Below are 16,857 nucleotides of genomic sequence, written 5' to 3'. Positions count from 1 at the left end.
ACGAAGATGTGCTGGAAATGCAAGACACACAGAAGACTTTGTACAAAAAAAAAGAAAAGAAAAGAATGTGAAATATCTCAGTAAGTTTTATATTAATTACATGTTGAAATGTTATTTGGGGTCTGTTAGGTTAAGGAAAATATATTGTTAAAATTGATTTTGCCCGTTTCTTTAAAAACCGTGGCTACTACAACATTTTATATTATATATGTGGCTTGTATCCTACTTCTCTAAGACATGGCTTGTCTTGAACCGCCAACACCGGGGGAGATAGTCCCCAACTCCAGGCCCATGATAGATACCATGGGAACTCCAGGGGTACGAGGCTTGCGAGGCATGGCCACCCATAAAAACAAAACAAACAAAACGAAAACCCATGAGAGAATCATTGACTCACTTCCCACCTCTCCTGTGGCCACGGTTGGGGGCGGGAGCCAGAAAGGAGCTGCCACAGTGGACAGATATCCTGTGCTCCGTACCCAGAGATTCTGGTGCCCCGTTTCCTGAGCCTCTTGCCCACGGGATCCGGCAGCCCCTTCTCCTCCCTGGCACACTGGAGAAGAGACACAGCCTGGTGTTCTCGAGGAACAGCTTGTTGTTCCTACCATTACATGGAGAGGAAGCACAAACAGCCAAGAGGCCTATTGCCAGGGGCTTGGTGGAGACCTTCTCTGCGGTCCTCAGCCTCCCGCTGCTGTGGAGATGAACAAGGTGCTCTGGGGAAGCTTTTGTCTCTAGAGGTGTGTCTGAAGGGCAGGGATGAGGGGATCAGGAACCACATGGCTGCATGTCCCTGCCAAATCTGAGAAGGTGGCTCGGGCTAACCTTACTCAGCATCAGAGAGGGCGTGGGTGGGGTGGTGAGGTGGCAGGAGGGCAGCATGGAGGTCTTCAAGGCCCTATTGAAAGCTGAGGAGCTACACTGAAAAATAAAGCCAAGTCAGATGTCCTGCTCTATACAGCTGCGCGGGTTGTCCATGGAACAAGCATGCCACATTTAAGGGCGTTTGTGTATGTATAAAGACAATTTTCCAGCAGATGGCAGTAGAGTGTTTGAGGAGAGACAAAGCTCCACCGGGAGGGGACTTGGTGAGGATGGGCAAGTACCGCTTGGCTAGAAGTCACGGTGGCATTGGCACCCCTCTCCCTCCGAGGCCCAGACCCAGCAGAGAGGAGCAGCAGCCAGCTTTTCTCTAAAATCTGCTTTTTGGATGTCGTTTTTCAAAACAAAGGCAAAATTCATGCAACACGCACCATTTTAAAGAGGCATTTAGAACAATTACGTCTTGTGTGATCACCACCTCTCTCGTTGCAAAAAATTTTCATCACCACCAAACAAAACCCCATTGCCATTAAGCAGTTGCTTCCTAGTCCCCAGTAAATACCAGTCTGTTTTGCCTCTCCATAGGTCTGCCTATTTTGGATATTTCCTATAAATGGAACAAAACAATAGGTGGTCTTTTGTGTCTGGGTTCCTTCCCCCAGCATCATGTTTTCACGATTCATCCGTGTTGGAATGACTATCTATAGTGCATTCCTTCTTGCAGGTAGATAATAGTCCGTTGTCTTGATTTACCGTATTTATTGCCTGGTCAGGGACATTTGGGTTGTGTCCACTTGATGCCACTTTTTAAAAAAACTTTACTTGAGAGAGAGAAGAGAGAGGCGCGAGCTCATGAGTGCGGCCGAGGGAGAAGCAGACTCCCCACGGAGCGGGGAGCCCGAGGACCCGCGGCTGGATCCAGGCCCCTGGGATCGTGACCTGAGCCAAAGACAGAGGCTTAATGTACTGAACCCGCCAGGTGTCACCTGTGCAGTAAATGACACAGATCTGAAATGTGGAGCTCCATGAGCGTTTAAACACCCGTGTGACTGCAGATCAAGAAGCCGGGTATTTTAATCACCCCAGAAAGCTCCCTCCAACTTCCCAGTCAATAGCACGTCCCGCCCCCAGGCTATCAACAACCTCCGTTTGACTAATCACAGATGCCTGGTACCTGTGCATGAACTCACGTGAACGGGATCCGGTGGCAAACCCTCACTGATGTCTGGCTCCTCGCACACACGGAACGTCTGTCCAATTAATTCACGTCACTGTGGGTAGCGGCAGTTGGCTCTTTTGTCCTTTTCTGCAGAATTCCATCGTAGGACTGTGTCACTGTGTCTATTCATTCTCCTATTGATGGGGACACCTGCGCAGTCCCGCCACACGTGACTCCCCTGCTTTGTTTACTCTCCTCTCAGTGGGTATTTGGGCAGCTTCCAGCTCCTCGGCGGTTACGAAGAATTCTGCTGGAAGTGTTCTCGCTTGCGTCTCTTGGTGGACACCAGCACTCGGTTCTCTGGGGCGTACGCCCAGGAGCGGGGTTGTGGGGCATATGCCCAGGGTGGGGCAGGAGCTTAGCTTTAGCTCTAGCTGAAACGCTTTCCAAAGAGGGCGAACCAAGTTCCACGCCTGCTGGCCACGTAGGAGACCTCCCGTCAGGTGCCACCTCCAGCTCCGAACACGGGTGCAAGCGGATCTGGGGTCCCCAGCTGTAGACTCCTTCCAGCTTGGCTAGAGCGGACGTACCTGGTGACCGTGTAGGGAGGCGCCCCCAGGGAAAGCAGGCCTCAGAGCCCACTAGAAGGGAGACATACCAGCCCCGCTTGTCCTCAAGAACTGCTAAGTCTAGGGCCTTCGAAGCCTGACATGGGGACTCAGCCAAGAAACTGAACGTGATCCTTGACTCCTGGCCGGCTTTCCCTCTGTACTAGTCCCAAGTCCTGCCGTTTGATTCCTGAGCTCCTCTTGGATCCGTTTCTCGACATGGTCCCTGCCGTGGTCCCAGCCCCATCTACCTACCAGCAGCAGTGCGGAGATGTCCCCCCCAGGGCCCGGCTCCCTGTGCGACCTTGACCAAGAGACCCAGCTTCTCCTGGCCTCCACTTCCCTATCAGGCAAGAAGGGTCATAGTAGGACACAGTAGGGGCTACCTAAGTGTTACGTTAGAAAGCGGATGGATAATTGCAATCTCCCTATCGTTCAGAGCCCGCAGGACGAATCCCAGACTTGGAAGTGTGAACAACGGAACACGGGCTCTTCTCCCTCCCATCTTTGCCCTCCAGTGCTGGGGTCCAGGAGATGCTTTCACCTGGAACGTATGGCCGTGACCTTATTTGGAAAAGGAGTCTTTGCAGAGATGATCCCGTTACGGACCTGTCCATGAGGTTGTCCTAGGTCATCCAGGTGGGCCCTACATCCAGCGGCAGCGGTCTCGGTAAGAGAAAGCAACGGGTAAAGAGACGCAGGAGTGGGGGTTGGGGTGAGAAAGGCCGAGAGGCTGGGAGAGCGGAGCCACGACCAGGAATGCCCGGAGGCCCCCGGAAGCTGGAAGAGATAAGGAAAGAGTGCGACCCTGCCGACATCCTGACTTTGAGGACTTCTGGTCTCCCGAGGCGTGAGAGAACACGTCTTGTTGTAAGCCACGGGCTTAAAAGGGAAGACACAGTGAGGCTCAGGCGTGCCAGGGGAGGGCCAATGGCCGGACTCGGGACCTCCTGCAGGGCAGGTTGGGGTCAAAGGGTGTGAGGCTCCCGAGCTGGCAGGAGCAGGCAGGTCTGACGAGGCCGAGGCCTGGGCTGACAATGGAATAGCCCCCTGAGCCGGAGTAGCGGAGGAAGGATACCGTGAAGCTGGGATGCCCGGAGGAAGCAGCACCTTGACATCTCTCTTCCGGCCTCCCGACCTGCCCTGCGTAGCCTGCATTCCCCAGGCTCCCCGAGAAGCCGGGGCAGGGGATCCCAGGTGATGCAGAACAGAGTGAGGAGGAGGGCTGAGGACAGGATGGCGGCTGCCCCGTCCCCCCAGCCTCCTTGCGTTTGGTAGTTCTGTGCACTGGGGTGAGCCAGGCCCTCCCCGGGGCGGCAAGGATCAGTGACGGAGAAGGCGGCAGCGCCTTGCACACACGTCTGCACGCACACACGGGTCTCCGCCAGGGCTGGCCGTCACGAAGCCAGGGCCCTCCGGATCCTTGCCCATGGCACCTGCTTTTCCGGTGTGGCTGGAGGCGAAGCAGCGGATACCCCATCACGTTCTTGGGCTGTCCCCTCGCTGGGTGTACAGAGGCTTCTGGAAGCAAGGAGAGCAGGGCCGGGGAGCGAGGCTGGGGAGAGGCAGGGTGGGCAGCGAGGTGGGAAGGGGGTGTACAATGGACCCCGGGAGACGGGGAGGTGCCGCTCCAGTCTTCCGGAGAGAGACGAGGGGCCGGCTTTGGGTGAAGGAGGTGGGCGTACAGATGGGCAAGGAGTCGTTTCTGAGGGCTGGCGATGGCCTGGACATGGGGTGGGGTGAGCGATGGGGCCACTGGGCTGGGGTCTTAGTGAGAAAACACTGGACGGCAAAGGACTTGGGAGAGGGGTGGAAATAAAGCTCCCAGGATGCACTGACCCCGTCTTGGGGAGACATGTGGGTGCCAGGGCAGCTGGATGGATGGTTCTAAGGCTGTTGAACTCAGAGCAGCTTCCATAAACCGGCAGCCTCTCTGCTGCCCAGAGGTCCTAGGAGGGCCCCACCCAGACCCTGGAAATCAAAATTGGCATTTCCTGAGACCCCCCAGATGAAGGAAAGGCACAGGGGTCCTAGAAGTTCTAGACTAGAGTGGCCCTAGGGGCCCTGAGGCACACAATGGCTGCCTGGGGTTTCCCCTGGGGGTATGATTCTTGTCCCCTGGGGGTGTTCTGGTTGTGAGGACTGGGGGTGGCCAGCGGAGGCCAGGGACGCCGCACAACATCCTAGGATGCCCAGAGTGACCTCATGACACAGGGGCATCTGGCCCACATGTCAACCGCCGGGGTCTTATCCCCTTCCCATCCCCACCGAAAGGCTCCCTCAAAGCCACACAGAAAGGCCAGATGTCAATGAGTCACTTACAGTTTATTTTTGCCTGAAAGTATTTCACATCTCTGAACACAGCTACGTGACAGTAGTATTAACCATCAGGAAAAGCAACAGTGCGAAGGGAAAAGGTGGCATGTCTCGGTTCTTTTTTTTTTTTCCTTTTTTAAAGTTTTTTAAAGTTTTTTTTGTTTTGTTTTGTTTTTTGTTTTTTTGTTTTTTTTGCTTCTGCTTCTTCCTGCACCAGAGTGCTATAAAGTATGGGACCGGAGGGGAGAGAATAAAACCAAACAACAGAAAACAACAACAACAGAAAACAAAACAAAACAAAACACGAAACAGAACACACTCACACGCACACACAAAATAAAACCTGGCACGTAAAATGAATTAAGACTGAAACCCAATTTCTTTTTTTTTTTCCTTTTTTAAAAAAATGAGGGCATAGTCGGGGGGTAATAAAGTCTACCTAGCAAAGTATAAAACGACAAAAGCATGGTTTCCATTGAATAAGATTAAATATATATAAAACAATTACATTGACTGGGGGTTAGGTCTGGAGGTGTCGGAGGGGGGCGGTATTTGTGCTAAACCAACAGAAAAGGGGGCTTGGGGGGAGAGGGGACCCCAAGTAAACCATAAAAGGGCTGTTCTGTACAGTGAGGGCTTGTTAAGAAAAAGCCAGACTGTTTACAAAAGAAATGGAGGTTGGTTTGTCTTCGGGACCGGGGTGGGGACAGAAGGGGTATCTGCGCCGCAGTGGTCACATTCGTGGGGGCAGGGCGGGCAGTCAGGCTGGTGGAGGTGACGTCTCTCTCTTCTCCCAAGAGACCATGCAAAGAAGCGGGCATGCATGGGGAGACCACGCGAAGCACAGGATGGCAGGGAGGCCGCGGGCCACAGTCTCGGTGGGGATGGGGAGGGTCAAGGCCACGGGAGATGGGAGCTCTCCCGGGCGGGGGCTGGGAGCACAGGTCAAGCACCCCCCCACACACAGGTAAAAGGGGCTGAGAGAAAGCCGGGGCCTGGCGGGAGCAAGACTACAACGTGGGGACCCCACCTCCCACTTCCCCCAGCCTGACTCCCACCCGTGAGGAAGTTGGAGACACGCGGGACTTGGAAATGCACAGTTGGGGGGGGGCTGAGGGGGGCAGACGGACGGCCGAGCATTAGCATACAGAATTCATTACAAAAAAGCAATTAATTTTCCAAGGAGGTTTTTTTTTTTTTTGTCAGTTTCCTTTAAAAAAATAACAATAATACTACCACTACCCCAACAGCTGACTGGTTTGTACAGTACTACAGGCCAGGGGCGGGCAGGGGGAGGGCAGGACGGAGGGAGGGAGGGTCGAAGACTTCATAAATAAGAGGCAGGTCCCAGACCTGCAATTTGTCAACATTTCTTAAATAGGCGCATTATTTAAATCTTATGTACAACAAGAATCACTTTGCATAGCAATGGCGAGGACACGGACGTGGGATGACATGTCTGGGTTTTCTTGTCCCAATGGCAGGGGGCTGAGTTCTCGGTCGAGCCTCTGAGGAAGAAAGCATCCTTCCTCAGCCCTCGAGGCCCATCGGGGTCCTGTGATGGTGGCATCAGGGTTGACTTCTCCCACACAGCATTAAACACAAAGGCAAAGAAAATCCACAAAGGGTCCCCCCCCTCCCCAAGCCCCCCACGCCCACCCCACCCCCTCCCCCGACCCGCTGATGCTCCTCTGGTTGCTACAAAGTCCATTTTAGATCAGGTCAAGGTTTCCAATTATGAAGCTAAAAGAATTAGGTGGGGCTGGGCGTGCGCACGGCCCCCCTCCCCACCCCCTCCCCCCTCCGCCCTCCGCCCTCCGCCCCCAGAAAGACTCCCCCATCTATCTCACAGCCAGGACGCTGGGGGTAGGACCCCAGGACCGGTGCTCTACGGCTATTAGTCAGGAGTTGTGTGTCGCAGCTGCAAACGCCGTCCTGCCGAGGCGGGAGGTTCACCAGGCTTCCGTGTAGCGGACGTCCACCTCCTTCAGATTGGGAAGCTTGGCCTGTGGGGCGGCAAGAAGGAGCCGGTCCCTTCCAGCACCCGGCCCCGCCGGCTCCCCTGCCTCAGTGGCTGGGGGGTCCCACCTTGCCCTCCCCACTTTGCCAGCGGGGGCTCCCCGGAGCTCAGAGCTGGGTGACCGTGGGGAGAACGCAGTAAGTACATGGGGGTATGGCGCAGGTGACAGCTGCCGGGGATTCCATGGCCCCTCCTCTGACCGGCCGTGCGTCCCTGCGCTCTGGAGTAGGTGGGAAGCCTGGGGCACGAGCCCAGCTCTACCACTTTCTGGCTGCAGGGCCCGGGGCCGTGCCCCCAGCCTCCAGGAGCCTCAGGTGTCATCTGTGCAACGAACGGGGCCCAGTCCCCTGCTCCCAGGACGGCGCGAAGGCCGGGAACCGCGAACACACAGTCCGCCCTGCCCGACACACAGTGGTACGCTCCAGGGAGGGGGACCGTTCTCCCTCGTCGTGCTGTTCACATCCCGTCACTACCAGCAGTCGGGCAGGCGAACGGAGCGGGATCCCAGGACCACGGGATCCCCGTCAGGGCCGGTACTGGGGGGCGGCGGAGGGTGTCCCCCGCAGGACACTTGGTCAGATCCGACGAGACTAGTTCACCTGCTCAGAGACGGCTCAGAGCCGCCTCCTGCTCTCCATCCCTGCTGCCCAGACACGGCTCCTCTCTTCCTTTATAAGCAGCGGCTTTTCTCCACGAGCCTGCCCTGCACAGAGAGGGCTAACGGCTCTCCTCTCTGCACCCCTGCCTTCCCTCTCCCATGCCTACCCGGCCCGGGCAAGCTGCTACTGCACGTGTGTATACACGAGCACACAGCTCCTCGGTGCTTCTGTCCTGGGGCCCAGTTCACGGCCCCCTGCTGCCCAGGCAGAGGTGACACACGGGGGCCTGCGGTCACCCGTGCAGCACTGTAAAAAAAACCTTTAAGCCAACCTCACAACATCAGGAGACCGCAACACAAGGAAGTGGTTCCAGATTCTCCCGCACGGGCGGTGTGGGGGGCGGGGGGGGCAGTGATCTGGGTGGCCCCAGAGGCAGGCGGGCCACCCCCATGTTGGTCCGATCCCCACATTACTGAGGCTGGGGTGTCACCGGCCACTATCCACAAGTGGGCACCACGTGTCTCTTGAATATGTGGAAGTGGCTTTTCCCCAATTGCATATGCCCTTGTGCTGCCTGGTGTCTGGTTCTGGGCTCCTCCAGCTTTCAGGGGCATAGCAATCCTTGGCAGTAGGGCAAAAATGCCCATCTGGACTGGGCAGGATGCCCTGGAGCTTGCACCTGTGATAAGCCCTGGGGGAGGTCTGACCTCACCAAGGTTGGGGGGGGCAGGCATTGAGGCCGACTTCACCCCCACCCCCTCTCCACGCACTCCTCGGGACCCCTGGGACAGCCCTCTCTTCTGGCCGCCCTGGCAAAAATTGTTTCTTAAGCCCTCCTCTTGGGAAGGCCCTTCTGTCCCACTGAACAGGGCTGGCTGTCCCCCCGTGCCCTCCCTGCTGGTCCCCAAGCCCTGTCCTGCCTGGGTTACTGTTTATCTGTCTGCCAGGACTGAGCTTCCGCCCAGGGTGTAGGACGGACCCAGAAGCACTGTGGAGTCCCTGCCCCCAGTGTGGGCCTGGTACACAGTAGATGCTGTGACAGCGGCCATGGGTCTGGCTGAGGGGGAGGTTGGGGGGGGGCCCCCTGCTGGGGAGGATTCCCTCCGAGTGGCTTCCTGCCTGTGAAGGCGCCAGTGGGCTGGTGGGACCATCTGGCCACCTGGCCCAGCCCTTCCGTCCTTGGCACGGGCTACCTGCAGCCCTGCTCACTGCCTGCTGGGGCGGATGGGACCGGGCCCACTGGGACGGGGGCAGGAGGCTGCTGAAGGCCCAGCTTCTCCAATCCCTAAGACCTGTTTTACAAACAAAATGTGCCCTGCCTTTCCCCACTCAGATCCTTTTTCCTTTCCCAATGTTATCTTGCCAACCTAGCCCAGGCTGCCATCCAGGCTCTTATCTGTGTGACGGCACCAGCCCCATTAATGTGCTTCCGGTTTCTACTCTTGCTTGCACTACCTCCCGCCCCCACAAAAAAAATCCATTTTCCTGGTAACGGCCAGAACAAGCGCTTACGAGCATAACTCACTCCTCTGTTTAGAGCCTCTGAAAGCTTTCTACTGAACTTGGATGAAATCCGGAGCCCTTCTGTGACTGAAGAGGCCTTATTCAGTCTGGCCCCAGTCTGTTTTCTCTTACTCTCTACTCACATCTGCCACAAAGTCAGCTCACGCCAACACTTTCTGCCTCAGGACCTTTGCACTTGCTTCTCCTCTCACCCTTTGCATCTGTGGCTTATCTTTTAGGTCTCGGCTGCTGTGACCTCACGTCAAAGGGACCATCCTTGAGGATCACATGCCAAACAGGCCCTCCGTATTTCCACCCGACCCACTGGCTGCTGGCCTCCTCGTTAGCACTTCTCTCAACCTGTCCCTACTCCGTTTACTGCCTTATCTGCTGCAGTAACAGCCGTTCCTGCCGGAGAATAAGCTTCATGAGGGCGAAGCGCCAGTATTAGATGCTGGTGGATGGAGGGAAGCGAGGAGAGAAGGAAGGGGGTAGGCAGAGAGGGAGGAAGTACCTTCAGATCTTCGTAGGTATCCGCCGAGAGCTTGGTGCTGTTCATATTCAAGCTGCAGAGACTCTTCATGGCTGTACAAGGACAGAGAGATGCCGTCACGGAATCAGTGAGACCTTCCCGCCCAGGGCAGCTGCAGGGATGGGGCAGAGAAGCCAGGGGACGGACTGCAGTGGCCCAGGCCCCTGACGAGCAAATGGGGTGGGGTGAGTGGCGTTACAGGGGCATGGCCAGGGGCCACCAGGACAGAAGGTCAGTTTCAGGCAGGCGCTGGTCTGCGCCTATGCACTCTCCCTGCTCTCTGAGCCTCTCTCCCTTCTGGTCTCTCTCTCTCACTCCCTCCACTTGCCTGTACCCCAAGTGTCCCCAGCACCTGCCTGCCACACCGCAGATCAGCCGCAGTGACCAGGCCTGGCCCGTCCCCCAGGGAAACTCTGCAAACTCTCCGACAGGGCTGCCCCGGACCCCAAATTCTTGAAAGCAGGTCTCAAACTGCGGTGTGGTCAGGAGTCGCTCGGCAGCGGTGTGATGCTCTGTCCCTTCCTGGGGGCACCGATCCAGCGACTGTGGGGCTCCCATGACAGTATCCAAGGAGCACATTTGTAGAGAAATGTCTCCAAACCTCATCTTTTCTGCCCTCCATGACTCCTGCCTCCTGTCCCCACCCCTCCCAAGCCATATGGAGTTTGCCAACAACCTCGCAGGAGCCACGGCCACTGCCCAGCATATCATCTCCTCGGCCACTTCGTACATATGTCTCTTTTCCACCCAGATCCGGTCACCTCCCTGGGAAGCCTTCCTCGATTCCTCCCAGCCAAGACACGGGGCGCCTGATCTTAACCAGCAGGTCAGAAACAGGAAGTGCAAATTCCCAGGCTGAGGGCAGAGCCCGATGCAGGGATTGATCCCACCACTCATGAGATCAGGATCCGAGCCAGAATCAAGAGTTGGACGCTTAACCGGCTTGGCCACCGAGGCACCCCTTCTATTAGGGCAATATTTCTCAAACTTCAACAATGCAGGGAATCCCCTGGGCATCTTGTTAAAATTGAATCAGCAGGTCTGGGGCAGGACCTGAGAATCTGCGCCTCTAACCCCAGGGGGTGGCTATCGCCACTGGTCAGGGCAGTTGGGCAGCAATGTCCTAGAGCACTTTTCTTGAACCTGATGTATCTGGAGGGAACAGGTACTCATTTTCCCTTTTGCTTCTAGAATATAAGCTCTCTGAGAGCAGGGATGTTTCCCCTGCTGTGCCGTTCTTAGCACCTAGAACAGTGCCTGGCACACTGCAGGTGCTCAGCGACCACTTGGGGGATGGAGGACTATAGCCCAGCACCCGGCACAGTGCACTGCACGGGCAGTCTGTGCTTAGCTGGGGTGTGCTAATGCTTGCTCGCACGCAGGCCCCCCGCAGGCCACCCACCCCGGCCACGCCCTCGGGACTCACAGCTGAGGGCCAGCAGGCCGGCGTCGGTGACGGGTGTCTCACACAGGTTCAGCACCTGGAGCATGGTGAGGTGTTCCGACAGGAGCCGCAGGCCGGCGTCTCCAAACTGTGGAGCAGAGACCCTCTCAGCCCTGATGCTCCACCCCCACCCCCTGGGGAAATGACCTTGAGGCTGGGGTAGCAGTGCACAGACAAGGAAGGAGTCAACACCCTCCAAGCCCCAGGGGCGTTCTGGGCTGCCCTTGCTTCTCTCCAAAGACAATGCTTCTCTTGACTTGGGTTCAAGTCCAGTTTCTGCTGGTGGGATGTGGGCTGGGCAAGGGCCTCCCCAGGACTCCTGCTCTCTGTTAGGGAGGGCTGGGAACTCCATGGCTATGGCTCCAAGTGGGGGCCAGCAGCTTTTCCCCGGGCAGGCCGGTGGGATGGGGCAGGACAGGCCTGGAAAGCAGACTGCCAGGAACACCAGGTTTCTCTTCTGTCAACGAGGGTGCCTACCCATCCCAGGGACAGTGTGGGGACCACACGCCCTGCCACACGAGGGGCTCAACAGCACAAGAAATCCTGAGGACAGGCACCGAGCAGCTGTGAGCTGTGGTTGTCATTACAACGAGGCCCACGGGCTGCCATGTGCTCCCTGGGCAGGTGCATGAGACCAGCCCACCTCTCGGCCCTGCCTCAAAGGGCTTCTAAGACTTTGTCCAGGACATCCCTGCCCCGGGGCTCAGCAACTCCACCTGCAAAATGGATTCATGAAATCCCAGACCTCCTCTGGCCATGGGAGTGGGTGCTGAGCGGGGAGGGGCTGTGGTAATCGAGAGACGGGGCCATGGGCTCTGGCCGGAGAGGCCAGCCAGGGAGTCAGGGGCAGAGCAGGTGCAGTGTCGGGGTGCCTGGGGGCAGGAAGGCAGGTGCAGGGGCGGGAGGGAGCACGGAGCAGGGAGCAGGCAGGCAGCACGCACCTGAGTGGACCACAGGTTGAGCTGCTTGAGAGAAGGCAGTTTGATGAGGTGCTCCGCGCAGGCACTGGTTACGTTGGTGAAGGCCAGACTGAGGTTCTCCAGGTTCCCAAAAGAGCCGGAGCTCAGCAAACGAGCCAAGTCGGCGTCCTGCAAACACACGGGCAGGTGGGCTGTCGGGAAAGGCCTCGGGCTGCCAGCAGCTCCTGAGACCCCATCATACCCCTCTCGCCGCCTCCTCTCCCCTGCCCCGCAGAGCTCTAACTGGGGCAACAAATCCCCAGGAGGTGGGGTGATGTCGTGGCTTGGTGTGGGCGGGGGGGTGTGGTGTTTGGACCAAGGGGGCTGTCGGGGAGGGAAGGGCTGCTTCCACGTCCCCGTGGGGGAGGGAGGAAGCTTCCAGCACCGTGACTCACAGCCTGAATCACCAACTGGGGTGTTCTGAGGCCACGTCGCTCCCACGTGTGTGCGTGCATCCACGTGCGCCTGGCCAACTCACCCTCCCCCGCAGCAGCTCGGGCCCCTCTCCCACCTGCGATCACCGAGGTCCCCCCTAACTCTGAGGCCTGTGTAGATCTGTGCATGTGTGAGTACTAGACCCCGATCACCGAGGGGAACAGCCATTCTCCCTTCCACCTTAGTGACGGAATCCTTGAGTTTTAGCGGTCACACAGCTGCCCTAATCTCCCAGCCAGGTGTGCCCACGTGCTGAACCTGGACAACGGTGTATGAGGAGATGTGTCCACTAGAACTTTCAGGAAAGCCCTTAAAGGGAAGGGGCATGTTCTTCTTTGCTATTCCTCCTTCTGCTGGTCTGAATGCAGACATGATGGCTAGAGTTTGAGCAGCCTTTTTGAACCATGAGGTAGAAGTCTTATGCCAAGGACAGTGGGGCAGCAGGAGAGACGGGACTAAGATCCGCGGAGACTTGTACATGGGGGTAAAAAGAGGCGCCAACTTCATAGTATTATTACAGCGATAAAATGAACTCATAACCCAGTACTGGTACCTAAATACTCCTTGGATGTGAGCTATTACTATTATTAACGGGTACCACATTAACGTCAGTATCAACAATAATCTCTACCGTGCTTGGCTTCCGGCAACCCCAATCCCTCCTGGAAAAGTGGCCTGTCAAGGACTGTCCTTGCTCACCTCCACCGCTGTCTGCCGCTCTCCAGCACGGAGGCCTAACACCTTCTTCCTTCCCCCCGGCCCCACAGAAGAAGGAAACCAACTCACTGTGGACTTGGAGGGCAGTGTTAGCCTAGTGGGCCCGCCTTTCCTTTGCTGCAACAGAAACCAGACTGATTACGACCCGTTCTCTCCCCTGCACACCCCATCCTCGCTGACATCACACAGAGCCGGGTTCATTTCAGGGCAGTAGAAGGCAACATGGTGGTCTTGGTCTCGGGCCAGACCCCAAGACAAGGTTGGGGCTCAGTTGGTTTAGTAGAGAGGGGATGCCAAGAAACACCAGCAGGGGAAGCGAGACAGTGAAGCCGCTTCAGGAGGGGAGTGTTAGCATATAGCTACCGCTGGGGCCTCTGGGTCAGGTCTCAGAGGTAGTCCTGTCTGCGCAGAGGGAGCTGGAATATTGACACACCCTCCCCATCAGCCACCGGGGGACAGCTGCTGCAGGGGGCCGGCGGCACGAGTTTGCTGCCACTCTGAAGTCCAGCCCTGGCCCCTTCAAGAAGGGCCTGAGGGACACGAGTGACATACAGGGAGGGCGACAGTGACTGGTGTGCAGGACTCTGGGGGTGAGGACGTGGCACACACGGTCCCGACTTCTCTGGGCCTGGAGGAGGACTCACTGGAACAGCGGCCCGTGCAGGTGCGGTGGTCCTGCGCTCCGCCCCGGCGCACCCAAGCAGAGCCCTGCCCGGCCCAGCTCTGGAGCCACGGAGCCGGGCTGTGGCCTTACCAGCTCCTTGAGCTCCCGCTGCCGGTCACAGAGCTGCTCGTACATGCGCTTGCCCACACCCGTGCTCTCCAGGGTCGAGATGATCTGCAGCTGGGTGTCGTTGTTGTCAATGATGTTGTACTCCAGCATCAGGCACAGGATCTGCAGGGAGCAGCGGGAGGCACCTTACAGCCTGTCCGAGACTCCGGGCAGGGCTGCCCTCTACAGGCACAGGGGGCCAAACCCTCAGCCTGGCCCAGCAGCCCCACAGACCGGGGGACAGGGTTCTGACGGATAAGCTCGGCGTGCTCTATGCTCCCCAAACTATCATCCTAAAAACGAGCAACCATGCTCTCCCCCTCTGCATTTCTGGCTGTGTGATACTGGGCAAATCACCAGCCACAGCTTCCCATCCATACAATGGAAACATTCGCACACACCCAGCTGAGCAGAGAGCAGGCCTTCGGCAAACGCACAAAGAAAGGATGCACGCTAGGCCCTGAAGGCTTGGTAGAGAGCCCGTAAGACAGGATACCTCTTTCCATCCCTAGTCCCCTGCCCCGTTTGCCTACCCCACGGCTGGTGCTTAAGACATGGTCACTGAGTTGTTGGGGGGAGACACTGGGCACATCCCGCCTCCTGGAGCTTCGGGCGACTGCACAGGTCACTCTGCTGCCAGCGCTCCTTCCCAGGGGCCCGGGCCTCACACGCAAGCAGCCCTGCTTCCAGATTCCCTTTCCCGTGACTCCACCCCTTCCAAGGAGAGTCTGCCTGGCCCAGGTCTGCACAGCACGGCTCACCTGCCTCCTGCTCCCCCTGTCCCTGCAGGTCTCCGGCACAAGCACGCGGACGAACCTCCAAGATCCTTACCAGGGCCTCTAAGTGCCTCATGGGCTCTCCGGGTGCATCCACCCGAATCCCTGACCTTCTGCCCTCGACTCAGCCATGCTGGCCTCCTCCCTGGCCTGGCCTGGACACTCTGCTCGCGCCTTCTGGGGAACTCCTTGCCCCCACATCTCAGCACAAGGCTCACTGGCAGGGAAGCAGCTCTGGGGCTCAAATCCTTGGGATGTTCTTCCCGCTAAGTGGTGTTCTCAGCCCCAGCCCTTGACTATGGGCTGGCGCTTGCCCCGGGCAGAACGTGGCCCAGTGACACCGGCTAACGCGGGAGGTACGTGAGGAAGACGATGCGGCGTCTGCCTGTCTGCCCTGGGACAGCGGCTCTGGGGGCCTCGGGCTCCTGGGGACTTTGGGAGGAGACAGAGAGGGACTGGGCCAGGGGCGTGCTCCCTGGTGAGTGGGAAGGCTGTGGTGTGGGGAGAGGCCTGGGGTCCCAGGTGCTCCGGCCTGCTCACCAGAGACCAGAGCAGGAGCCTGGCCGCCGAGCCCGGGAACCCCGAGACCCGTGAGCCAAACACACGAGCATCATCGTTTGAAGCCCGACTGGGCTGGTCTGTTACAGAAACAGAAAAACGGAACAGAAACCTCCGCTGACCCTTCCGGCCCGTAAGGTCAACAGGGTCATAAGGAGAGCAAGCGAGAGGGTAAGTCGTGTGAGGGAGGCCGCACGCTCCCGCGAGGCTCAGCACGGGCCACGGCTGCCCCTGCCTCGTCGGCCGCTGTGCTCCCAGCTGCCCTAAGCTCCGGGCCCCCGCCAGGCACTCGGTCCACAAGGACCAAGGCCCAGACGGGACGGCACCGTGCCGGGGGCGCAGGCCGGCTGCTTACCTCCACCATGGTCTGGTTCCCCCTCAGCGCCAGGAGCATGCAGGGGCCCAGCTTGTTTTCCGCCAGGGAGAGCAGGAATTTTTTGGTCTTGTAACAGGAGCCCATGAGGATGTGCACCTGTGAGGAGAGACGGCCTGTGTGACGAGGAGGGGCCACCAAGGCGCTGTGGCCCGAGATGCCTGCTTCTGGGGTGCCAGGAGGATTCCAAAACCAGAAGGCCCGCCCACCTCCTGCGCGGACACTAGATCTGAAATGATCATGGGACCCCTCCCTGCAGGGGGATTCAGAAGACCCCCCCAAACACATGCTCCAAAACGGATGAACCCCAACAACCCGGGGCTGAGTAAGTCGATCATAAAGGACAAGTCTGGTAGGATTCCACACACGTGAGGCACCTGGAGCGTCAGCCTTGGGGGCAGGAAGTAGGCTGGGGGTTGCCAGGGCGGGGGACGGGGGTTAGCATTTGGGGGTACACTGCCACCACACGCAGGACAGAGAAAGGCAGGAGCTCCGCCTCCCCCTTCCCAAACCCTCTGGGAGCTCCAAGGGCTGCTGAATGACCGCCCAAGGGCAGGGGACCCCAAACAACAGGGCCAGGGCCCAAACACTTCGTGTGCTCTCTCCCCAGACTTCGTGCGACAGCAAATGCCCTTCCCTGGTTAGAAACAGCAGCCTAGCAAGGGGACCTCTCCCGCGCCCTGCATCACCATGGAAACGAGGCGCTGCCATCCCAGGGGCTGTCTGCTTCCCTTTCCATGTATATTTTTTCCGCTCCGTCGTTAACAACTCTGGCACACAGACGCAATCTCTCGGGCGGGGAAGCTGCCAGCTCCCCGACTTTTCTTGCACACTGAGTCCCCGCATCGAGGGGTGGGGGACCGCTGGCTGTTGCCACGGTGACGCTGTGACATCAGGGAGCTGTCGTGAGAGGTGGGGGGTGCAGGCAGGCAGAGGCCAGGGATGCACAGGGCACTCGAGAGGGGCCTGTAGGGCCACAGGTGAGGAGTGGAGGGCCCGTGCGTAAGGAAGGGGATCTAAAAATTAAGTCCCTTTCAGGAAAGGCTCCAGAGGCAGCGGGGGTCTGCTGTCACCGCGGAGAGCTCCGTGAGCAGCTGCCCCGCTGGACAGGTGGCCCGGCAGAGAGACAAGACCAACCACAGCCACTCGAGTGCTAGGCCCTGGCCTGGCGCCCGCGTCCGCAACAAGGCTCTGGACAGCGTGGGCTTAGGTCAAGGAGGAACGTGGAGGCCGGAGGCCTGTGTGACCTCGGGCAGGCCACCAC

At 58.3% G+C, this 16,857-nt stretch overlaps 1 protein-coding gene across 4 annotated transcripts in view; it reads right to left on the bottom strand.

The window, feature by feature from the left end:
* Window positions 1-4,895: 4,895 nt before the first annotated feature.
* Window positions 4,896-16,857, bottom strand: part of LOC101689027 (c-Maf inducing protein) — a 222,705-nt gene continuing 210,743 nt past the window's right edge. For all 4 annotated transcript variants that reach the window (XM_045076342.1, XM_045076341.1, XM_045076343.1 and 1 more), the window contains 7 exons: window positions 15,576-15,692; window positions 13,869-14,009; window positions 13,184-13,231; window positions 11,945-12,091; window positions 10,986-11,091; window positions 9,542-9,612; window positions 4,896-6,911 (listed from right to left, as the gene is read on the bottom strand). In XM_045076342.1, the coding sequence (XP_044932277.1) occupies window positions 6,858-6,911; window positions 9,542-9,612; window positions 10,986-11,091; window positions 11,945-12,091; window positions 13,184-13,231; window positions 13,869-14,009; window positions 15,576-15,692 (684 nt within the window). In that variant the 3' untranslated portion in view covers window positions 4,896-6,857. The remainder of the gene's footprint in view (window positions 6,912-9,541; window positions 9,613-10,985; window positions 11,092-11,944; window positions 12,092-13,183; window positions 13,232-13,868; window positions 14,010-15,575; window positions 15,693-16,857) is intronic.

Source organism: Mustela putorius, unplaced genomic scaffold, assembly GCF_011764305.1.
Source record: "Mustela putorius furo isolate JIRA1106 unplaced genomic scaffold, ASM1176430v1.1 tig00000174_pilon_pilon_pilon, whole genome shotgun sequence".
NCBI lineage: Eukaryota > Metazoa > Chordata > Mammalia > Carnivora > Mustelidae > Mustela > Mustela putorius.
Note: the sequence above shows the minus strand (reverse complement) of the source record. Positions and strands in the feature narration are given on the sequence as shown.